This window comes from Rhamphochromis sp. 'chilingali', assembly GCF_963969265.1.
Source record: "Rhamphochromis sp. 'chilingali' genome assembly, chromosome: 12".
Lineage (NCBI taxonomy): Eukaryota > Metazoa > Chordata > Actinopteri > Cichliformes > Cichlidae > Rhamphochromis > Rhamphochromis sp. 'chilingali'.
In genome coordinates this window covers 25,949,180-25,975,121 of record NC_137939.1, presented here as the reverse complement: position 1 = coordinate 25,975,121, position 25,942 = coordinate 25,949,180, and the positions used below count along the sequence as shown (strand labels likewise).

General features: G+C 41.0%; 1 protein-coding gene across 2 annotated transcripts in view; it reads right to left on the bottom strand.

Moving 5' to 3' along the window:
* Positions 1 to 25,942, bottom strand: part of slc2a4rg (SLC2A4 regulator) — a 67,445-nt gene that overhangs the window by 32,045 nt on the left and 9,458 nt on the right. For both annotated transcript variants that reach the window (XM_080898113.1, XM_080898114.1), the window contains exons 3-4: positions 11,220 to 11,320; positions 8,907 to 9,145 (exon numbers count right to left, since the gene is read on the bottom strand). In XM_080898113.1, coding sequence (XP_080754239.1) covers positions 8,907 to 9,145; positions 11,220 to 11,320 — 340 coding nt within the window. The remainder of the gene's footprint in view (positions 1 to 8,906; positions 9,146 to 11,219; positions 11,321 to 25,942) is intronic.

The following is a 25,942-nucleotide window of genomic DNA, read 5'->3' as shown; positions in this document are numbered from 1 at the left end:
AGCATGGCGAACTTTAATGTCACGCCATGAAGAAACAAATTAGTATAACTCAATGAAATCCAGTCTGTTCAGTACCAGACTTTACAGGCATGATGTCAGACCTGCCCTGAACAGATTGATGTGCCCATTGTCGGGAATACGTACAGCGCCACCTAGTGGCAACAGGAAATGTCATGGCTTTAATTTTGTTGTACTGATTTTCACAGGTTCATCGTGGCCACCTCAAAAGCGGTGAATATCAACATCAGTCCCTCGTGATGCTTCAGTGCAAAAATTGTGACTTTAAACTGAACGGCGCACCCTGGTGGCAACGCGGTCCACCATGAAAGATGAAGTGGCTTTTGAGGGGCTTGGAAAGTATATAGAGGCTTTAAATTTAGCACACCCCTCCAAATGGATGAAGGCTTTGTTGTCATGTGATCATTTTTATTGAATAGCGCGAAATGGCTCCACAGCGCCCCCTACAAAATTTCAAAACCACAGCCCCAGCTCTGTGTTTTATGTATGAGTCTGAAACCTGGTAAGCTTATAGGAGATATCAAGATGTACAAAAAAGTCTCTTGGAGCAATATCCAAAATCCAACAGGAAGTCAGCCATTTTAAAATTAATGTGCAATTTTGGCGACATTTTCCCCTCTTTTCAGGCTTCATACTTTGACGAACTCCTCCAAGGGATTTCATCATATTGAACCATTCTCCAGTGTGTGGAATCTAAAGACCTTTGTGATGTTAAATTGCGAAGCTTTTTACGTTCAAGGAAACGGGGTGGTCATGGCGGCACGTGGAGTTTCAATCACTCGCCAAAAAGCAGTAATCTGCTGTCACTCAAAGACACAAAGTCCAATCTCTCCCAAAGGTCGCAGGCGTGATGAGACTCGAGCTCGGAAATGTTTGTTATGCCATTTGTGCATAAGGGTTAGAGCGCCACCTAGTGGAACGACTAACAAATCATGAATGAATGAGTTGAAATGTTAGCTGGTGGTTAAATGCATGAATTCCATCAATGTGACATCACATCGGATGTGCTGGTTTTAGGTGTTGGGCGTGGCTCGACACGCCGGGGGTGCGAGGGCCCTCATAACGCTGCTTGCAGCTTTAATTATTATTATTATTATTATTCCGGCAAATGAATTGGCCGTTTGAGGGCCTAAACATGCTCGAAAACTCATGAAATTTTGCACACGCGTCAGGTCTGGTGAAAATTTACGTATTTTAATGTTCTCAGACATGGCCAGGGAAAATTAGCTCAGTAGCGCCACCTAGAAAAATGAAAAACGCGAGCCCCCGGTATGGGTATGACCTACATGTTTGAAAGTCGGTACACCTATAAAATGTTCAGAGTCGAACAAAAAAGTCTATTATGGCAATGTCCTAAACCCAACAGGAAGTCCGCCATTTTGGATTGAAGGTGACATTTTGGCTCTGATTTTACCATTTCCATGCCTCGAACTTTTGCGAACTCCTCCTTGGGGTTTGATTTCATAACCTTCATATTTGGTCAGTGTCAACTACACCCTTGTGCCATGTTAAATTGCGGAGCTTTTGAGTTTTCACAATACTATGAGGCCGTGGCGCCATGGCGAATTTCGATGACTCGCCATGAAAATCTTATTGCCTCTCATTTTGTCATACATTTTCTGACCTTGACCAAAGTGAACACATATGATAAGGCTCCACCCCTGAACATATTTCAACTGCCATATTTGACCTCAAGGATAGCGCCACCTAGTGGGAACAGGAAATGTCATGTTTTACACTTTGGGGTACAGTATAGTGATGGGTGACATCTGCAGCCTCAAATTTCTCCAGAAAAGCCTTAAGGAGTTGGTCTTGGGTTACAGTGAAAACTGTGAGTTTTCGCGAAAGGGTGTGACCCCAGCAGCATGGCGAACTTTGATGTCACGCCATGAAGAAACAAATTAGTATAACTCAATGAAATCCAGTCTGATCAGTACCAGACTTTACAGGCATGATGTCAGACCCGCCCTGAACAGATTGATGTGCCCATTGTCGGAAATACGGACAGCGCCACCTAGTGGCAACAGGAAATGTCATGGCTTTAATTTTGTTGTACTGATTTTCACAGGTTCATCGTGGCCACCTCAAAAGCGGTGAATATCACCATCAGTCCCTCGTGATGCTTCAGTGCAAAAATTGTGACTTTAAACTGAACGGCGCACCCTGGTGGCAACACGGTTCAACATGAAAGATGAAGTGGCTTTTGAGGGGCTTGGAAAGTTTATAGAGGCTTTAAATTTGGCACACACCTCCAATGTGATGAAGGCTTTGCTGTCATGTGATCATTTTCATTGAATATCCCAAAATGGCTCCACAGCGCCCCCTACAATATTTCAAAACCACAGCCCCTGCTCTGTGTTTTATGTATGAGTCTGAAACCTGGTAGGCTTATAGGAGATATCAAGATGTACAAAAAAGTCTCTTGGAGCAATATCGAAAATCCAACAGGAAGTCAGCCATTTTAAAATTAATGTGCAATTTTGGCAACATTTTCCCCTCTTTTCAGGCATCGTTCTTTGACGAACTCCTCCAAGGGATTTCATCAGATTGGACCGATCTGCAGTTTGTGGAATCTAAAGACCTTTGTGATGTTAAATTGCGAAGCTTTTTACGTCCAGGGAAACGGGGTGGTTATGGCGGCACTTAGAGTTTCAATCACTCGCCAAAAAGCAGTAATCTGCTGTCACTCAAAAACACAATGTCCAATCTCTCCCAAACGTCTCAGGTGTGATTAGACTCGAGCTCGGAAGTGTTTGTTATGCCATTTGTACATAATGGTTAGAGCGCCACCTAGTGGAACGACTAACTAATCATGAATGAATGAGTTGAAATGTTAGCTGGTGGTTAAATGCATGAATTCCATCAATGTGACATCAGATCGGAGGTGCTGGTTTTAGGTGTTGGGCGTGGCTCGACGCGCCGGGGGTGCGAGGGCCCTCATAACGCTGCTTGCAGCTTTAATTATTATTATTATTATTATTCACCCCAAACAAGGGCCTTTTTGAGGGCCTAAACATGCTCAAAAACTCATGAAATTTTGCACACATGCCAGGTCTGGTGAAAAATTTTGTATTTTAATGGTTTTACATATGAGCACTGGGAAATGGCTCTACAGCGCCACCTATGCCTTGTTAAATGCAGCCCTACGACCACATCGTTTGAGCTACATGTATGAAATTTGGCACACATGTGTATCATGCCAAGACGAACAAAAAAGTCTGGGGGCCCATTGACGCAAACCCAACAGGAAGTCCGCCATTTGGAAGAGAAGGTGACATTTTGGCTCTAATTTTGCCATTTCCATGCCTCGAACTTTTGCGAACTCCTCCTTGGGGTTTCATTTCATAACCTTCAAATTTGGACAGTGTCAACTACACCCTTGTGCCATGTTAAATTGCGGAGCTTTTGAGTTTTCACAATACTATGAGGCCGTGGCGCCATGGCGAATTTCGATGACTCGCCATGAAAATCTTATTGGCTCTCATTTTGTCATACATTTTCTGACCTTGACCAAAGTGAACACATATGATAAGGCTCCACCCCTGAACATATTTCAACTGCCATATTTGACATCAAGGACAGCGCCACCTAGTGGGAACAGGAAATGTCATGTTTTACACTTTGGGGTACAGTATTGTGATGGGTGACATCTGCAGCCTCAAATTTCTCCAGGAAAGCCTTAAGGAGTTGGTCTTGGGTTACAGTGAAAACTGTGACTTTTCGCGAAAGGGTGTGACCCCAGCAGCATGGCGAACTTTGATGTCACGCCATGAAGAAACAAATTCGTATAACTCAATGAAATCCAGTCTGATTAGTACCAGACTTTACAGGCATGATGTCACACCCGCCCTGAACAGATTGATGTGCCCATTGTCAGGAATATGAAGAGCGCCACCTAGTGGGAAGAGGAAATGTCATGTCTTACACTTTGTTGTACTGATTTTCACAGGTTCATAGTGGCCACCTCAAAAGCGGTGAATATCACCATCAGTCCTTGATGATGCTTTAGTGCAAAAATTGTGACTTTAAACTGAACGGCGCACCCTGGTGGCAACGCTGTTCACCATGAAAGATGAAGTGGCTTTTGAGGGTCTTGGCAAGTTTATAGAGGCTTGAAATTTGGCACACACCTCCAATGTGACGATGGCTTTGTTGTCATGTGATCATTTTCATTGAATATCCCAAAATGGCTCCACAGCGCCCCCTACAAAATTTCAAAACCACAGCCCCAGCTCTGTGTTTTATGTATGAATCTGAAACCTGGTAGGCTTATAGGAGATATCAAGATGTACAAAAAAGTCTCTTGGAGCAATATCCCAAATCCAACAGGAAGTCAGCCATTTTAAAATTAATGTGCAATTTTGGCAACATTTTCCCCTCTTTTCAGGCATCGTTCTTTGACGAACTCCTCCAAGGGATTTCATCAGATTGGACCGATCTGCAGTTTGTGGAATCTAAAGACCTTTGTGATGTTAAATTGCGAAGCTTTTTACGTCCAGGGAAACGGGGTGGTTATGGCGGCACTTAGAGTTTGAATCACTCGCCAAAAAGCAGTAATCTGCTGTCACTCAAAAACACAATGTCCAATCTCTCCCAAACGTCTCAGGTGTGATTAGACTCGAGCTCGGAAGTGTTTGTTATGCCATTTGTACATAATGGTTAGAGCGCCACCTAGTGGAACGACTAACTAATCATGAATGAATGAGTTGAAATGTTAGCTGGTGGTTAAATGCATGAATTCCATCAATGTGACATCAGATCAGACGTGCTGGTTTTAGGTGTTGGGCGTGGCTCGACGCGCCGGGGGTGCGAGGGCCCTCATAACGCTGCTTGCAGCTTTAATTGCTCTGTTTATTATTATTATTATTATTATTCCGGCAAATGAATCGGCCTTTTGAGGGCCTAAACATGCTCGAAAACTCTGGAAATTTTGCGCACGCGTCAGGTCTGGTGAAAATTTACGTATTTTAATGGTTTTACATATGAGCACTGGGAAATGGCTCTAGAGCGCCACCTATGCCTTGTTAAATGCAGCCCTACGACCACATCGTTTCAGCTACATGTATGAAATTTGGCACACATGTGTATCATGCCAAGACGAACAAAAAAGTCTGTGGGCCCATTGACGCAAACCCAACAGGAAGTCCGCCATTTTGGATTGAAGGTGACATTTTGGCTCTGATTTTACCGTTTCCATGCCTTGTACTTTAACGAACTCCTCCTTGGGATTTGGTCGTATAAGCTTCAAATTTGGACAGTGTCAACTACACCCTTGTGCCATGTTAAATTGCGGAGCTTTTGAGTTTTCACAATACTATGAGGCCGTGGCGCCATGGCGAATTTCGATGACTCGCCATGAAAATCTTATTGCCTCTCATTCTGTCATACATGTTCCAATCTGGACCAAAGAGCACACATATGATAAGGCTCCACCCCTGAACATATTTCAACTGCCATATTTGACCTCAAGGACAGCGCCACCTAGTGGGAACAGGAAATGTCATGTTTTACACTTTGGGGTACAGTATAGTGAAGGGTGACATCTGCAGCCTCAAATTTCTCCAGGAAAGCCTTAAGGAGTTGGTCTTGGGTTACAGTGAAAACTGTGAGTTTTCGCGAAAGGGTGTGACCCCAGCAGCATGGCGAACTTTGATGTCACGCCATGAAGAAACAAATTAGTATAACTCAATGAAATCCAGTCTGATCAGTACCAGACTTTACAGGCATGATGTCAGACCCGCCCTGAACAGATTGATGTGCCCATTGTCGGAAATACGGACAGCGCCACCTAGTGGCAACAGGAAATGTCATGGCTTTAATTTTGTTGTACTGATTTTCACAGGTTCATCTTGGCCACCTCAAAACCGGTGAATATCACCATCAGTCCCTCGTGATGCTTCAGTGCAAAAATTGTGAGTTTAAACTGAACGGCGCACCCTGGTGGCAACGCTGTTCAACATGAAAGATGAAGTGGCTTTTGAGGGTCTTGGCAAGTTTATAGAGGCTTGAAATTTGGCACACACCTCCAAATGGATGAAGGCTTTGTTGGCATGTGATCATTTTCATTGAATAGCGCGAAATTGCTCCACAGCGCCCCCTACAAAATTTCAAAACCACAGCCCCTGCTCTGTGTTCTATGTATGATTCTGAAACCTGGTAAGCTTATAGGAGATATCAAGATGTACAAAAAAGTCTCTTGGTGCAATATCCCAAATCCAACAGGAAGTCAGCCATTTTAATATTAATGTGTAATTTTGGCAACATTTTCCCCTCTTTCCAGGCACCGTTCTTTGACGAACTCCTCCAAGGGATTTCATCATATTGAACCAATCTCCAGTGTGTGGAATCTAAAGACCTTTGTGATGTTAAATTGCGAAGCTTTTTACGTTCAGTGAAACGGGGTGGTTATGGTGGCACTTAGAGTTTGAATCACTCGCCAAAAAGCAGTAATCTGCTGTCACTCAAAAACACAATGTCCAATCTCTCCCAAACGTCTCAGGTGTGATGAGACTCGAGCTAGGAAATGTTTGTTATGCCATTTGTCAGTAATGGTTAGAGCTCCACCTAGTGGGACAACTATAATCATGATTGAATGAGATGAATTGTTAGCTGGTGGTTAAATGCATGAATTCCATCAATGTGACATCAGATCGGAGGTGCTGGTTTTAGGTGTTGGGCGTGGCTCGACGCGCCGGGGGTGCGAGGGCCCTCATAACGCTGCTTGCAGCTTTAATTTTTTTTGTGATTTTACCAAAAGAAAGAACAACAAAAGAACAAAACATAAGACCTTAGTTCATTTAAATGGGAAGCTGTTAGTTGATGAGAGATAGATTGCCACTTTTTATTTTGACTTATTTTCTTTTTCCACATATCAGGCCCTGGCAGCTGTCCCTTTAGCAGGCAGGGACTTGCATTGCTGCTAATGAAAGACAGTGGGTGAAAGACAGTGGGTGTGTGCTTTTATTACCTTCCAATAGCCTCTGGAGAAAAAAGGGCAAGAAGAAGAGAACTGAGGGAGGGAGCACGAGAGACAGAGGAAGCAGGGCAAGAGAAATGAGTTTAAAGCAGGTTTTTAACAATAGTTACATTAACTTTCTCCTGCACCGCTATTCCTCTGAACTACTTCTCACTGACTCCTACAGCATACACTTACCCCTAAACCCTTCAAAAACACAAGAGGCCAAACTCCTAAACTCTTTGACTGCTGCTAGCTTTATGCACGTACCCTATGAAGCTGTTTGCAACAAAAAGTACACAGCAAAGCTAATCTGTAATCCTACAAACAATCACAAATCACTTAATTCTCAAAGTGTTTTTCTTGCCTCTTACCACAGTAACATTAAGACTAGTGAATGTCATGTTAAATAATCCTCTTAATTCAATGCCCGCACAAAAATCAGACAGCCTAAAATCCAGTGGGGGTAGTTGCTGTTAAGAGTTTGTGACAGCTATGTCACAACACAAAGCTAACCAGCAAATTAGCCAACCTTTAAGCCCACTTCCACACAACTTGTTTTTCTATACTTGCCCCAGCATCATCCTACTTAATTTCCTGTCTGCTTATCTATAGAATGGCATGTCCTTGGAGTCTCTATGGTTTTCATATATTCACTGCTGCCTCACTCCAGGGAGGCTCAATTGCAAACTCCCACATATACAGTATATGAGCTCTCCTTTGTCACCGTATGGCCGGAGGAAATATTGAGATTGATTTCTCCTTCTGCTGCTACCCTGTGCATCAGTTCTCCTTTCCGTCTTTATACCCTCCAACTGCCCTCATTTTTATGCATCCCTTGCATGCTTACTTCCTGCTGTTCATTCCTACACAGTCTGCCGATTTTCTTTCATTGTTATAAAACCCTACCACCTCTTTCCCTGAAAGGACTGAAAAGGCAATTGGAAGCTACTTGACAGCAAAAACATTTTGCTGTTCTGGACTGCTTCTGTAGTACAAAACGGAGGAGGTGAAGTAAAAGCAAGAATATAATCAATCGTCCACACAACCAGAGAGTGGCAGGCCATATGTAAGAGGTTATTTAACCTGCCTAGTGCTTATGTTTGACTGTTTGTGTTGTGGATTTTCTATCTCCTACCTAGTACTTAAAAATTAGAAAGGTACAGAGCTGTTTGTATACAAGCTCAGCTTGATTTACTATCTTCAGGATGTACTCTATATATTTAGCCTAGACATGTGTTAAATGCTCTTACCCTATAACAGCTGGGATAGCCTCCTGGCCCCTGGGACCCTAAGTTGGACAAGTGGTTAAGAAAATAGATGGACAGATGGGTGGATGAACCACTGATTATTTCCTATTCAAAACTAAAATTGAATCTGCTTTTTCCTCTTTTAAACTTCTCTATGAAACTTTATCAAGTTGACAACAGTCACTTCAAGGGGCTTTATATTGTGAGGTAGAGACCCTACAATAATACAGCAAACACTCCCGCAATCAGACGACCCACTAAGAGCAAGCGCTTGGCAACAGCAGGAAGGAAAAACTCCCTTTTAATGGGAAGAAACCTCTGGCAGAACCAACCTCAGTGCAGCCATCTGCTGCAATCAGCTGGGGGTGAGAGGAGTGAGACAGGACAAAATACATGCTGTGGAAACACAGTGTGGTGTATAAACACAGAGTGAAAAAAAGGTCAAGAAGAAGAAATGCTCAGTGCACTATTGGAAGCCCCCAGCAGCCTACACCAAATCTAAACACAAACTGTAATCATCAGGTGTACTAAGGTGTAGTGAGGTGAAAAAAAAAACTGTTGAGACCAAAACAAAGTCCAAGCTGCAGAGGTGTGACACCACTGCCTCAAGCCTCAAGCCGCTTGGATGCCACAAAACTGCCCAAGTTAAGAAAGAAAGTCAGGACGTAAGCGTTTATCTTTACCTTTCGCTTCCGAGGTATGGGGTCTTCAAACATGAAGTGCGGGCTCTCTGTGACATCCTCACTGCCATCATCACCCTGGGACGAGAGCGGGAAGCTCTTGTTTGTATCGTTTAAAAGTGGTGGGGACGGAGTGGAGGGGACTGAATGGTCACTGGCATCCCAGCTCCAGTTGCCGCTGGTCGAACTGCTGTAGCTAGCTGACAGCACCTCTTTCCAAGCTCTGCCGGCCGGCTCGGGGGCTGTAGTTTATACAACACAACAACTTATTGTTATTGGCAAGACGTGACTGAAATGAGGATGTTTTATGTTTGAAGACATACAAATTTGACCATGAACTAAGAGCCAAATGTGAACCAGTGAGGTATGAGAAAAAAATAGAAGTTCTGAGAACAGGTCCATAAAAACAGCAAACTTAGCTCATTTAAATCTGGCCATCTCATGGATGAGAAGACAGCTTTGAGCTTCCAACACAGCTGGTATTTTCAAATCACTTCCCGTCATCTTCTGACCATGCTGCATACCAGAGTGCCAGCTCAGAGCACTTTGAGTTTTTTTGGCCAGACAACATAACAATTTTCATTCACCATATGGGCCCCTCATTAGATTTGCCTCCTGCAACTTTCTCCATTCCCCAAAAATAACAATGAAATTGAAGGGCAGCAGTTTTGGCACACTGGACCAGATTCAGTGGCCATCGCAGACACAAATTAAGTGGACAGCTGCCCTACAAAAAAACAAAAACAACCAACAGTCCAGGGGGTGCACAAGAAGATGGCCTTGAACAGGACAACCAATTTTAACTTGATCTGTTATAAGAACTCTTTGATAATACCTCTCAATTTTAAATTTGTATTACTGGAAACATAATATTAGGGCTCTCTTGCAAAACAATCCCAATTCTAATGCCACAAAATAATTAAAACATATGTCTTAATCTGTAAACCTTAGAAGCTTATTTCCACAAATTATATAATATCTAAAACAATGGATTCTTTACTACACCACATATTTTTTAGCTACTGTATACTGAAACTTCAACCATTGAGTCCAAACTTTCTTTACTTCCCAGAACAAACACTATACGATTTCCAGTGTGTAGGCCCAGAAACCCTTTCAATACATTTGTTAATTTGTTGATCAATTATATAGTGCTTTAAGACTTGATTATCACAATGGCTTTATCTGACTTTTAATCAGGCAAATTATAGTGAAAAACACAGAGCAAGGACTAATATCATACATTTTGGAGAGACCTTCTACAATTCAATAACTGTTTCCCATATAAATATAAAGAGATAAGGGTTATCAAACTATTTTTCAGAATTATCAAGGGGCTTCAGTGGACTGTGTGTTTTCACACAAAAAATATAAAAATAAAAATAGGATATCCAATCCTGTCTCAACTCATAAAAACAAAAACCTGCCACTTTTTTAAAACAACCAAATGCACCAGGAGCTAAACAAATAAATAAATAAACAATTTAATTTTTAAGTTATAAAAATATAAGGAAAGGTTTTGGAGGTTGCATTAAATAAAAAAAAAACTATCCAATCTCAACAGGGATCCATACAGCCATGGATACTTTTTATAAAAGCACCACTGTGATTTACCACAGAGTAATCAAGCAACACCCCCTTTCTGAAATATTTTGTCAAATAAGCATTTCATCAAGCATTGCAATCATAAACTCACAGCATCCTCTGATCTGATCTAATGACTGCACCACAGATCATTTCTAAAATGAAAGCTTACAGTTCTTGGTTTATTTCTATTATGTCCGAAATGGTGCAGCAGTGTCAACAGGGTGCTTCTAGCCTTTAGAGATAAAAACTATAGAAGCTCTTCCTGAGAGCAAAAAACCAGCAGCCCGGGTTTAGCGCTGAGCTAAAAAGCTGTCAGGACTTTGACCGTCTGGTGGTTGGCATGGTAATAGCAACCACAGCAACACTGGAAACAGCAAAAGGAGCTGTGGTGAAATGGTCAAGGCTAAACAGTTGGCAGTAAGTGCTGGGCTTGGGTAAACATACATGCATGGAAAGATGATGGAATAAAGTGCTAATAACACTGCGTGACCCTTCTCTGGGATAAATACATGTTAACACATCAACGAGTCAGCAGCTCAGCCTGTGTCAGGGTAAACTAACATCAAGTGATTTGTGATGAGCACCGTCCCCAGCGAGCAACACAAAGTGAATGTCCTTGATTTTGTTAAACACAGTGGATGAGTCAGTGTGTGACAAAGCAGCTTGCACTCAAGGAGCAGTAGGTGCATGGGTGCATGAATGCAACTGATGCCGAGCCAATGGTGTTACCTGTGGGTGCAGACGAAGGGTAATGCACCAAAGGTGATGTGGACAGTGAGGTCAGGACGGTGGCAGCCATCACCTCCTTATCAGCGTGACCTGACGGCTTCCTGAAAAATAAAAATGCACACTGAGCACAAGAAACATATCTGGTGTAGTTTTAAGGGGTACTCTTGTCTAACCAACCCCATGCTCTATTAAACAGAGGTTTGTCTGTTTTTCAGAGTATTGGAAAATATTTAAGGAAAAAAAAAGTTTAACCTTGTCCCCAGAGAAACATACAATTCTCTATATAGCCACAAAATACAAACTGTGATGTTAGAAGAAATTTACATTAGGAGGTAAACAAGTCCAACAAGCAGCCAGAAGACAGAGAGATATGTAATTTCATGTACAGTAAATCTTAGACAACTTACTATTGTGTGTGTTCAAATATGTGCTTGTGTGCATATATACAAACACGGGGACAAAGCCTCTAGAGTGAAAGTGTTTTGTGGTGTGTTTCTGCACAGCTTGTGCAACCTCGCTTAGAGGGGAGAACCATGCTTTTTGCTCAGTTCCTTCTCAGAACGCCCCATGCAAAGCAATCCAACCTCATCTTAAATCTTATTCATACTACCCACTTGAACTGACACCAGAAAACATTCACAAACACAGGCACAGACAGCCTAAACAGTGTGCTTTGGCATAAGGCATTCTTGTTAAAAAAAAAAAGAAAAGAAAAAAGATCCTGCAAAGACAAATAAGCTTATCTGCTTCAGACACACACTTATTATTCCTGTTGGTTCTATTTAAGACTTCTACTGTCCTTGAAAGCAAAATGTGGGGAAAACTATTTGAGGCCAGGCCAAGCGTTCATCCCCACACAGTTGTTCACATTTGCACACACATAAACAGATTTCAATTCTCATGTAACATCCTGAAAAAGATATACCAGTGTCCGTACCATATGTATGTAAATAAATATAAATCCAAATTTACCGATCTGTGCTATACACAGTAGACACATACTCATATTCTCATAGAGAATAGAGTCTGCAGCTTTAAGAGCTCTAGTCCCGCCCCAGACTTCTTCACTACACAACCAGAGTAAACTGGTTTGAGGCATTTTCTCAGCCAAGCCCTAAGCCCTGGCAGAGATCCACTCTTGAATTCTCGGTGCGCGTACACACACACACACACACACACACAAAACACAAACTTCATGCTGGAATCAACAAACAAGAGAAGTACGTTTCAAAATCAGCAAGTCTACGTGTATCTGCGCACATTCACACACATTTTCAAATGAGAAGTCTCTAAAACATTTTACACACGCAGAAAAAAAGTTTAAAAAGTGCCTAAGCTCCCACGCTGATGAGAATGCGTCGGATAGGAAGCAAACAGATCAAAATGGAATGTACCCGATACGGAGGAATCTTTCAGCCAGTCTGAGCACAAATGTGCTCCCACAAAAGTTGTTGGTTTTACTCTCCAGCATCCCAAAACTTGTGTGTGTTTGTGAATTCAACGCAGACATTTGGAAAAATGGTAGGATATACTCTATAATATTCAAATACTGCCAAGATAGAAGCCATGGTCACACACACACACACACACACACACACACACACACACACACACACACACACACACACACACACACAGAGGACAAGAGATAACAAGATTAGCTGTGTCCTATTGCAGTCATTAGCCTTGTTTTCAGCAATAACTCGGGCCAACCAGGGACATACTTCTGATTTTCCTCCATCTCTCGTTTAATAAAATCCATCTATAAAATTTGTGTTAGGGCTCTTGGTTACCTTCCATTTGGCCTTCATATAGTGCAGTACTCTGATAGCATACCACTGACAGTCATGCATGTCTGTTTTCTGGTGTGTGGCCTTAGCAAGAGAGATTAGGAAAAACAAACACAAACTGGGAGGACAACAATCCCTGTAGTTGATGTATGGCCTCATTCAAACTTTGATATTCCCCTCTCGTACACATTGATATAGACACACCCATTCCAGCACACCCCAGCACTCATTAATACCCATCCCTACAACCCACCCTGATTTCCTGACATTGAGTGTTTTCCTTCCTCCTTACCAGAAAAAGCAATGATAACTACACCACAGATTCATTGCATCTGGTTCAAGTTTTTAATGTGTGTGAGTGTGCATTGATTAAACAAAAACAAAACAGTAAAGGCCTCCTTCAGAAACCTTTTCTAAAAAGGGCACTTGTTGATTGACTTCTATTCTTGCTGACAGCAGCAGAGCTAATCTGATATCACACAGACTTTGATATCAATGTTTACATCAACTTAGAAGCAGACAGCTGTCACATTTTACATTTTATAAAAACCAGATTAGAGAGATAACCATCCCTGTCTGTCGCTCACTCTAAAGCGGATATTGCACACTAAATGACACGGCCTGCTACTCTTGTTTTCACTTCTCATCTGCCTGTGAACTAACTAAGGAGCCTTTAAACATGGTGAGAGTGGATGACAGCTGAAAGAGCAACAGCATTGATGTGCCGTAAATCTGTCTGCATCTTCTTATGAGAGGCTTTATTTTGGAGCAAGTTAAACTGGGGATGTCTTTATTTAGTGCCCAGAGTGAGGCAAAGAGAGAACAGCGATTGCTGTCAACAAAGTTGGTCTGTGTGTGGTGTGTGTGTGTGTGTGTGTGTGTGTGTGTGTGTGTGTGTGTGTGTGTGTGTGTGTGTGTGTATATATATATATATATATATATATATATATATATATATGTATGTGTGTATTTGGGAGAGGAGAAGGGTGGGGTTTTGGTTTCCAGGATGTTTACACGAACCATTGAGGCTATCCGTGGTGCATTTATGGCATGCAGTAAATTTAATAGTGACATGATAAACATAGCAGCCCTCCACCCTCCCACACATGAACATGTGTAGGCACATACTATGTGGTAACTCTGGTATTTGTTGAACTATAATGACATAATTTGCAATTGAAGCTCTTAAATTTACAAGCAGTGCCATTGACAACTCTCTTTTATGAGACAGGTAATACATCAGTTGGGAAGTTCTAACTCTATTTTACAGTACTTGCATGTGTGTGTGTTTTGCATCTAGTTTGGTTGGAGCGTTTGGCACACTTAAGTACATGCAGAAACAACACCATTCACTCAATCTCGCTCACACACAACCTCTTACCTTCCTTCCTCCTCAACTTATATTGGCCTTGGCTGGGCCAAAAACACTCCCCTCTGGCAGTAGCACAACACAACCAGCTAAAAATCAACAAGCCAGGCCCAGGCACATACAGGGAGAGGGAGAGAAAGAGACTGCCACTTAAAGCCCAGCCAAGAAGCAGGCAGCAACAACAAGGTGTGATTATGGAAAGGGCGGGGAGGGGGGGGGAGGGGGGGGGAGTTCACGTTTTAAAGATGACCATTTCACCTAATGTGCACTGCAATAAGCCAGGCAAGAGCGGGCTGTTTCCGTGGGATGATTTTCCAGCTGACTTTTTATTACTTGGATGTGGAAAACATGGGGTTTTTCCAAGTTTCCTAAGGGGACACTTGAGGACTCTGATACTGCCGAGTTACGATTTGGCACCACCAGCCGGTACTATAGTGGGCTCTGTGCTGTTGTTGGGGAGACGACAGGGCCTCCCCACTATATTTAACACATCACCTCTGCTCTAGTTACCATTCCAGTCAAAATCCCTAGGATCTGCCTGGTTTATAGAACGATAGCCCACTTAAGATCCAGGTCAACAGCTACAAAACACATGACTGAAAAAGCGATACACTGTGTATATGGCTGAAGATTTGTCATACTTTATTGGCTTTTCTAAAGTACACCTTTCATCTGAGTTTTTCCCAACCTAATCTGATAATTGCATGTGTATCCAAGGTGCTTCTAGAAGTGTCTCACTACTTGGTAATGCCTTTGGGCAGTTATTTTGAAGCCTCTGTCAAATAATTGGAACAAGGCCAATTATTATATTAGGTTCTCACTTTGACATAAAAACTACGTGTCCCATTAGAGTACTGTACAAATCTATACAAATTCCTGTTGTGGATCAGTAAATATAAATTCATGTCTAAGATAACAACTAGATATGGCTGCTATTACACAGTTAAAACTGCTGTGAACCTCTACTGTCCCTATCTATGATTGGCTCATGTATTTCCCACTTCAACTGTTGATTTGCTCTTTAGAGGGGTAAAACAGATTTCTATTTAGGATTCTCTATCTGCTATTTCTTCTTCATGTAATGCCACTGATGTATCTCACCTGTCTGCCAAAGAATATACTCATTTTATAAAAACTGACTACCAACAATCCCCCTCTTATCTAGGGCTTCTCCTGCATGTCAATGAGACTACATTGATGTATCTATCTTGTTTACCAAGAAAGAAACTGTGCCTCACTTGACTCCAGTTTTAGAAGTTCAAAAAAAAAAAGAAAAGAGGAAGGCAGAGTAGGGCTGTGCGATATGACCAAAATCTCATATCCCGATATAAGAATTCTATCGTCCGATAACGATATAAATCACAAAAATGTAACATTTTCTGTAAATTCTGTGAATCTCGGGCAGCTCGACTTGCGGGAAGTGTTTCCAGCTGCGCGTCATGTAGCTGGAGTCGAGTGTTTTAACAGATGCATGAAACTATACATTTCTAGACATAAGTTGTAGCGGCCGCCGCTTTCTTTGTGAGTATTTATTACACGGCGTGCTGCGGAGAAAAGCCTGTTTTAACGTTTGAGTCTAAGGTTTATTTTTTAGCACCTGGCGGCTCTTTTTTACTTCTCATCCGTAAATAATCTGCTCTTTCACGTGATTCAGTTTATTTTGAAAAGTCTCAACAGGATCTTGAGCTTTATTGTGAAAGGTTTATGTGGAACATAAACAAGCGGACACGCGATGGTGTTATCGTCGTTGTTGCTAACCAAAACGCATAAAAACAGGCGCTTGTCCGCCTGTAGTGTGGTTATATTAAATATAAGAGAAAGAGAGAACTTTAAGAAATTAACATAGCCACTACAGTGACCATCAAAACGATGAAAAAAATATTGCCGTAAACAGTTTATTTTGCGACACCACGAAACAAACGATAGCGTAAAATGAAACGTTAGACGTTTTTATATCGTCATCCGATATATATCGTTATATCGAACAGCCCTAAGGCAGAGGGACAGGGACTTGGCAGTATTTGTAATATTTATCGTTTGTTGTATCACTTCAGTATGACAGGTCCAGTTTTCACTGGAGCAACACACTGCCAACAATAATCTCTGATCTTCCCCTAAGCCCCGGTGGTGGAGGTTTTAAATAGCACTTATCTGTCCAATGTGATCATGTGTTCAACATGATCCCCAAAACAGGCATCAGATAGCTTTTTTGTGCCTGTATGTGCTGTATGTGTGCTGACGTCCTCATATTCAAAGCAGGTGCACGTTCCTTAAATTGGCAGAGGCTTGCGTGTGATTGGCAGTTAGAAAGACAGCAAACACGGCATCACAATCACACGAGTAAAATAAACTTTGAAGCACCTCTCTGTTTGAGTCATCATGGAACCTAACCCTACACATTCAGCATATGCTGACTGGTGTTTTTCCTGTTTTCTTATGAGGTATCGTTACTGAACACAAACAAATCCAAATGCACATGGGGTAGAGAGATATTACCTTTATTTTTGGTGTGCATATCTCCGCCTGCATTAGTCATCCTCATGCACACACTCTGTGAAGGAGGCTGACAGGTAAATAGATGGCAGCCACAAAGTGTGTTGCTAACATATTTTTTTCCTCCCTTGCTGTAATAGGTGTTTTCTTTCTTTTTGATTTCAGTCTATTTCAGACTAAGAGGGTTGTAAATGCTGCCCTCAGAAAATGAGGACTGTTGTCTAAAAATGAAGAACATTCAGCAAAATGTCATCTAACTGGGATATTCTGTCCAATGAGGTAACGTTAAGACAATAGAGGCTATTAGAAAAGACCAGGCTTTTGTTGATGTTCCTCTTGCCTGGGGTGCAGCTCGGACAGCTGCCCCTTCCACACCCACACCCACTACTCTCAATCCCACACTCTCGCTGCCCCTCATCATCTTGCCTTGACTCCACAGTATTACGTAATGCCCTCTGTTCATCTTTTTCTGTCTCACTATTTTTGCTGCAGGCAGATGGTAATGATTAGCACACTCTATCCCTGACCCAACACAAGCTGGTGTTAGTGTCCACTCTGCCTCTTTCTAGGCTTCCTGCTTTACACTTCTATGTAAAGGTACTATGCACTGTATGAACTGAATGAATACAATGTAAAAATATGTGAAGTATATAAATATAGAAGTGTGGGTAGGCATTAAGTATGATTATCATTGTGCATGTAACCACACATGTGTGTGTATATTCCTAAGTCCGCCATTATTGTCCATTCAATACACATGTTGCCGCTTACGTAAGTCTCCGAGCTTTGAACCCCCGGAGAGAGAGAGGCTGTCAGACAGGAGCCGTGTCTCTTTAAAGTGGGTTGTGAGTGTGATGGTTATTCAGTGGTGGGACAAAAAGCCCTCTCTTTCTCTCTCTTGATCCTAGAATGCAATCTGTGCCCTTAGGGAGAAGCACAAACAACAGATAGCTTTATTCTGGCAAAATAATACCGGCTAGATGTTGAGAAAAAGGCATGATTCCCTCTGTGGCGGTGGCGATTCACTCAAGATGTCATAAACTACACAACACAGAGGATGATATCTACAAATTTCAGCTGAACTACAAGCTCGCATTGATTCAAACCTCAGTGAATAATGGTTATTTCGTGTCGAGTAACCGCACATCCCATTTCAGGATCACACAGGTGCTTGTGACGAACATGCCTCAGTGAGAAAATGTTGACTCAGCAACAGCACTTAAAAGGATGATGACAAAGTAGATCATGACACACTGCCTGACTTGCATACCATGCTCATAAACTGTGCATGGGGTAATCGTAGGTGATCAGATTTACAGTGCGAGCTTGACACAGTCCAGTGCAACCAGACGCCGAGTGAAGAAGGGTTGAATTTAAACCTCACCTCACCTCGTCAATGAATACAAAAAAAAAAAAAAATCCACAGTCACTTTTCCATAGCCACACTTTAGGGTACTACCACCTCACGTAAGACATTAAATCTGTATTATAGCTGTATATTGCTTATACATGTAATATTATTACAAAGTAATAAATACTACAATTAGTCAGTAGTTTTATTTTTAGACATCTTTATAATAGTGTTAATGTCTCTCATAACTAACTTAGTTCCCTCCAATAACAATGCTGTTGCTAGGGGGAATGTGGGGTATTCACTTCTGGCCTGTGCCCTTATTTTCCTCTAGGAAGTAAACAAGAAAAGACCTTTCTGCCTGAAAACCTCTACTCCTTATCAAAACAAATATGAATCTATATTTGATGTAGTAAGAAGTCATCAGTGCATATCACATGTATGGGTCAAACTAATTTAAACCACCCAGTCACTCAATGTACTCACATTAACTGGCAAAATACTAAGTAAATACTAGAAATGCTACTTAGTGGAAATGGTGAAAAGGCTTTGAATAACGATCAAGTTCTCTTCCTGAAGAAGTCATGCTTTTATTTTGTTTTAAATTCTTCACTTCTCACTCCTACACTTGCCTACTCCTGAGATTTGTTCGTCTGCCATCACAAGCCAGAGCAGGCCTTTGCCTGGTTTCCTGTGTTTTGCAAAGGCAAACCAAAGCTGTTGCAAAGCCACACTGCTCTACTTACTCCTATAAAGCCAAATATCTGCAGGGCACCGTCAGACAGACAAAGACTCCAGCCAGTAAAATAAACTGACCCCTAAAAAAGATAGGGGTTGTACGAAGCACATCAGTAGAAGCACTCGCAAAAAATTTGAAAAAAAAAATAAAAAAATAACTAAACAAAAATGAATGTGAAGCAAGACGTTAAAAGCAAAAGTATTACCTGGCTTCTAAGTTGAATGTTTGTCTACAGCCTGTTTGCTTACTGTGCAGTAAAAGCAAAGATGTGTTAGGAGTTATGTTTGTCATCTAAGGACGACCTTTGACACAGTTTCGTGGTGGACTGATAAGCATGCACAAAAAAACTAATAATTGTGGATTTAATGTACAACAAAATCCCCAATTTCGTGGTAAATGTACAATCACAATAAATGGCTATTCTATTCTATTCTATTCTATAATGATCATCCTAATTTTTGCGCGACATGTATTTGAACCATTAGCAGAAATACATTTAAAAACTTGCACAGGGATTGGATAACTATCTATAGATTAAATTATAAAAATGGCATGAAAACAGACTCTCATTTTGTTATATATTATTTTGTATTATATGTAACAAAAATTTTTATTTTTTTACTCAACCCAGATCTTCACTGAATATCATCCTACTCTCAGCTCCTCGCTAATCCTGCCAAACTGTACCGGGTAGTGACTAATATAGAGGAAAATGCCATAAACCATATCTTTTGGTAATTTAAGCCTCCCTGTGGAGCTTCTGGCCTTATGACAGTATTGGGAATAAGGTAAGGAAAATGGTCCCTTTATCACTCTGCCACGTCAGGAATGGAATAGTTAATAAGATAAATGGTAGCAATAAGAGCACATCATGGAAACACTAGAGAGATGGTAGTGATGATGATAAAACTGTCACAGATTATTGAAATAATATTAAACCTCACTGCTGGTCCAGCCTCCTAGCTTTTTCTGTTTTGTTTTGTTTTTTAAAACATTTAGCAGCTCACTGAAAAATGAATGTTGGATGTAATATGATGAGGAGTATGACTAGCTGAATGCAAATGCTGGTTCCCCTCTGAGAGTTATGCATTTTCCAATAAGGATAGGCCGAGTGGTTGGTCAGACTAGGACAGACTCGTTCTCTCACACAGACAAACAAACAGATGGGAGAACTTGCCCCGATGGAGCTCTGGCCCAGTGAAAGTCATGCTTTGTGCAAGCAAGATGTCTTTCTGTCAGACATTCAGATCTTTTTCATCCAAGTCTCTGGGGTCTCAGACTCGGACACACATGCACACACATAATTTCTAGAACTACATATGGGAATTGTGCATTAATGACAAACATTAGCAGGCTTCAAGGCATAAAAATTTTAACATCTACAATTCCATGACAACTTTAACTTTTGGCTTTTATTTTTACCTTATAAATGTGTAAAAATCTTTACTTTAATCTTTACTCCTACACATTACAACTTCCTGCACATAGTGCTTTTATTTTTTATTTTTATATTTCCATGCATATTATTTATTTTTTCTTTTTGGTAATTTTACTATACAATTACTTTAGTATCTTCTTGAGGATGTCACTTCCTTGACAGCAAGCAAAAAGCATAAAACACAAATGTTCAGGTTCTATAGAAACCTTGGTGTAAATTTTATATAAAAACTAAGCATATGGTTTCCTCTCTTTTCTCTCTCTCTTGTTTACTCATGGGCCAACTGTGGTGAAAAAATATAGTGTGAAACATATTGATCATTGTTTTGAATCTTGGCCCAAGCCAGGTCACGGCAATTCGGACAGAGCAAAAGGTGTTAGACAAGAGACTTGTGATCAGCCCAGTCTTGTCCTCTAAAGAGGTTGCAAGCAAGATAGATTTGATGAAAAATGCTGAGCTTGGAGAGACTTCACCATTGGATCTATCATATATGAACCAAAAAATAAGAAAAAAAAAAGATCAGTTTCAGATAAAAGCCAGAGTTGAAAATCCAGCAAATCTGAAAAGAAAGACTAACAGGAATATGAAAATCTCTCAGTATTTCTGTGCTTCGGAACAGCTATGAAAGTTCTACAGGTTAGTCAGGAAGTGATCGGTGCTGTACTTTACACCTCACTGAACAGCTTCACACACTCACTGCTTTGTGCAGTGGCATGTTGGTGCTGGAAGCCACTAAGATTAAGAGGGGTTACTTTCTGCATCTCCACAGGCCGGAAATCTCCACATTATCTTGGCAGCAGTCAGGAGTCCAGTCACTGTGTTCCTGAGAGTACTCAGCTAAAAAGTAAATAAATAAATAAATAAATAAATGCTTATAACCATCTTCATGTGTTATTAATAGCAACTAAAATTAAATTCAAGTAAAGCAAAATACTATTGTAGTTATAAGACAAACAAACAAAACTTGGAAATATGGGCTGTGTGAAGTGCTTTCTCTTCAATAGGACTGATAAGATTTAGCTAGCACAAAGACAAAAAAAAAGGGTGTGTGGAAAAAAAAAATCAATCCAGTCAAGTGGAGAGCACAGATCCCAAGTTAGCAGGTGAAAAAGCAAACAATATGCACATAAAGCACCACTTCTTTTCCCTTCTATTTCTCTGTTACACACAACCCACACACATACATTTATCAAACATTAATATGGAAACATCTGTGTATCATGTGGCTAAATCATGGAGTCATCTATAATTTGACTTTGTGCATATAACTGACTTGTGTGTAAATACTGCTGAATAGCTTAGCAGGGGAGAGCAAACAGTGTGACGCATGAAGCAATAACCAGGAGGTGAGAGGACAACAGCCTTACTGGCAGATCAGTGCTAAATGAAACCTGACTACCTCACTGTGGCTACAGAATGAAAGCGATTGTGTGTGTGTGTGTGTGTGTGTGTGTGTGTGTGTGTGTGTGTGTGTGTGTGTGTGTGTGTGTGTGTGTGTGTGTGTGTGCACATCTGTGCATGTTGATGAGATAAAGAGAAAAATAGGGGGGTGAAAAAGGAAAACACACATCTGTTCACATGTTGCTTGACTGCTCATCTTGTCCACCAGCATGAGGATAAGTGATTATCAAAGCCTGTATACTGTAGTTCTTTTGTTCAGGATGCACATGTCTACACACACTTAAGGATACACACAAAGCGTAGGGGGTTTCTAGAAGCTTGTGAGGATTTGGGCCCACTGGTTTTTTGGAGTCTGGGCGTGGTAGCTTTTATAATCTGTTTATCTAAGCCCTAATCTTTGAAAATTATTTTGAAGAGAAGACTTACAGTCTATGTAGTGCTTCCAGGTATTTTCTTCCCATTTTGATGTATTGAATTGCAGTTCCTGGCACTTTGCGAAGTCAGTGCCAACACAAAAACGACTGAAATGCCAGTAGCCCAGTACAACTGAATTTTTGACTAAACCAAAAGACGGGGCTGTCAAAGTCATTTACTACAAGTGAGATCACGTTCACCTGACATTTTTCAGGACACTACCCGAAATAAGCTTTTTCCATGTCCTGCATACTACCAAACTGAGATGCAGATAGCCAGTGTAACAAAGAAGAGACAGGAAAAAAGAAGAGGAAAATTTTCTGACATTATGTGTAGAAATTTCTGCTCTAAGTTCAGTAATGGCCAAAAACTATCAAGAAAAAGCATCATAAGGACACACCATTTTAGTTAAACAGATAAAGAAATGTTAAATAAGCATCCTGCCAAGGAAAAAGGGGGGTGCTAATACAAAAGTACCACAAAGAATATCAGCCAACATATGGATTTTTTACAAATATTTTTATTTCCTAAAAACTGTTATCAGCAGTGACATCACCAAACCCAAAAACCATTATCAGTAATTTAAACAAATATAAGACCCCCCCCCTCTGCACAGGGCAAAGTACGCAGTAAGAGTCCATCAAACTTTTAAGTTTGCAGTACTGTCTGAATTTCACTCCTTGTTGTCAGCAGAACGAAATGACTTCGATAGAGTTGTGTGTGTATTTATAAGTGTTGTGATTTGAAACAAGGGAAAGGAAAACCCATGAATGTGGCTTGCTGTCAGCCATCCTGGAGCTGGTTTTGGATGCCATTTGCAAATGCACCGAAGCATTACGCAGCATACTCAGAACATTTTCATTTTCCTGCTGTGTTGTGCCAATCTATCTTTCACAGGAAGGAGTAGTAAAATTGGCATATTTAGCTTTGCCATTGGATTTTTACAATTTAAATGTATAATACTGTCAGACTATATGCTTTGGAGGAAAAAAACAAAAAAACTTTTAACCTTGCACACCAGTAAACACATTTTCTACTCAAAATCACTCCTTGGCTTTTGAGTCTGCAAATCTGCAACTGCAATGCCAACAAAAACAATGTGAAAATTCCAGTGATGAGTGTGCCATCGTTTCCACACCTTATGGTTGGTGGTTTGATCCCTGGTCTGCATGCCAAATATCCTTGGGAAAGTTGCTCTCAGACGCATCCATCAGAGAATAAATGTGTGTGAACGTTAGATAGAAACCACTTAAATGGAAAAAGCACCGAAAAAAGTGCTTGTATGAATGGGTAAATGAGGCAGGTTGTGTAAAGAGCTTTGGTAGTGTAGCTCAGGTAGAGTAGAAAACTGCTAAATAAGAACCAGTCCATTTACCAATTACGTTATTAAGGGTGTTTTCACACTTATAGATCATTTCCTCTGGGGGAGAATCAGCTCAGGAGTTGGTAAACTCTTCTTTTCACAGAGAGAAAACTCCAAGCGATCCAAAATGTGGCACTACAAACCATGTGAGAATGTCTGGTACGCTTACTGGCCGGATATGTGAGGGGAGGGAGCAACCAAAGTAAATACGAGAGGAAGGTGCTGTGGTCTGAACAAGTGGATAACATGAAGAATTTACTCTTAACATTCGTATTTACCTGGTAATATTGTGCAGGTTTTGTACGATACACAATCAATAGTGCTCTGCTAGCTCAAAAAACTTGCAGCATATACTGAGTCAGATTGAGGTCGGATCATAAACAAACCTCTCTGGAGCCTGTTTGAAAGCAGGCTGAGACCACCTTGTCCAAAGAATTTTAGTAAAACTGTTTTGGTCCATATCCGACTGTGTATTCACATCTACAAAAGCAAACTGCACAAAGAGAGAAAACAAATGAGCGTTTGACTTGATTTGATCTCTCTGACTGTCTGTGTTTGTTTCTTTATCTGTTAATTCCTCCTACGCCATCAGGAGTTGCGAGACCAAGTGCATCTTAAATCTCTGGGGGTTGTTATCTATGTCAGATATTACGTAATCATCATGTTGCCTAGAAATGGTAAATGGCCTGTATTTGTATAGCGCTTTTCTAGTCCCTAAGGACCCCAAAGTGCTTCACACTACATTCAGTCATTCACCCATTCACACACACACATTTACACACTGGCGATGGCAAGCTACATTGTAGTCACAGCTGCCCTGGGGCGCACTGACAGAGGCGAGGCTGCCGGACACTGGCGCCACCGGGCCCTCTGACCACCACCAGTAGGCAAACATGGGGTTAGTATCTTGCCCAAGGATATTTGGCATGCCGCCAGGAGGCAGCCTGGGATCGAACCACCGACCTTCAAATTAGTGGCTGACCTGCTCTGCCACCTGAGCTACAGCCACCCTATAACATGATAGCAACATGATAAAAAAAACTTTATCAATCTACAGCACATTACAAAAGGATCCAATTGTCCATATAAGCTGATGGATACATTATAATCCCATGATGCTGCCGAATAACAACAAAACAATGGGCTAAAATCATATTTCATTTTATTTTTTTACATTTAGACACTAATAACAACTTAGAAAAGCACTCTTACCATTTTCTTTCACAGCCAACAGCAAATGTAGACCAAACAGTGCTGCAGTATGGTATGCACATACCAGCAATTGTAATCTGGTGCAATTACGGGGGAAACAAGTAAATAAATTAGTTACAAATAAAAATATTGGGTTGCATCCAAATACATTATGTCCCATGCAACGCTTCTGTGAGAATACAGAAGTTATTCTTTTTTTGTTGCATTTTCTATTGGCCCTTTTGCAAATCACGCGGGTGAGCAAAGGCCTGGGACAAACATCAGTGCAAGAAAGCATTCAAGAACCTGTCTCTACATTGATGCAGTGTCCACTTATTCCACAATGGTGATATATCTTTTTGCATTTTGTTTCTGATTCCGCCCGCATGTCAAAATGCATTACTTGAACCAACCCGAGTCTGTCATACGAGTAACCAGCTGACCATGTCAAGGCAGGTGGCCATGTCTTGGGACAAGAATGTCTTTCAGAGCTTCAAATTCCAACCAAAATAAGGAAAGGCCTCTGACATTACTGTACAGAGTAAAGCGTTTTTTGTTTCTTCCAGCAGAAACTACCTCTCTCCAGCCTGCAGATGATTTGTTTTTGCTTTACACTCCTCTCTGTTGATTTGAACTGGTGGGAGTCTATGTGCAAGTAGTGTGGGCCACATAGACATTAGGATGCAGAGATCTAAATGATCGAAAGTATGGCTGCACCTGACTAAGAGTTGATAGGAACAATAACAGTTGTGACAAACCTTATGCTTGTATGGCAAAAAATTGAAGATGTCTTAATAAAGCTGGAATAAACACTAACATAAAAGGGATTTATTTCTGAAAAAAAAAAATAACAGAATGATAAATAATCTGTAAAACTTCAAAAGTAACCTTCCCAACACTGAAACAGAGAATGTTAATGACTCAAGAGGGAAGGATATCAAGGGAATGATAACAGTTGTTTAGATAAAGCAAAGTTAAGGGAAGGATATAATGACACACAGGAAAGAGAAAGGTGGCAGTTGTCGGTGGGTAGGAGGGGATTGCACAGCTGGTGGTTGGTATAAAGAATTGGGCAGAAGGACAGAGAGACTGACTGAGGAGAAGGAGAGATAGTTGACTTTGGAATCTTTAAACGCTGCTGAGGCAGAACAGGAGGCGTTATGTAAGCATCTAT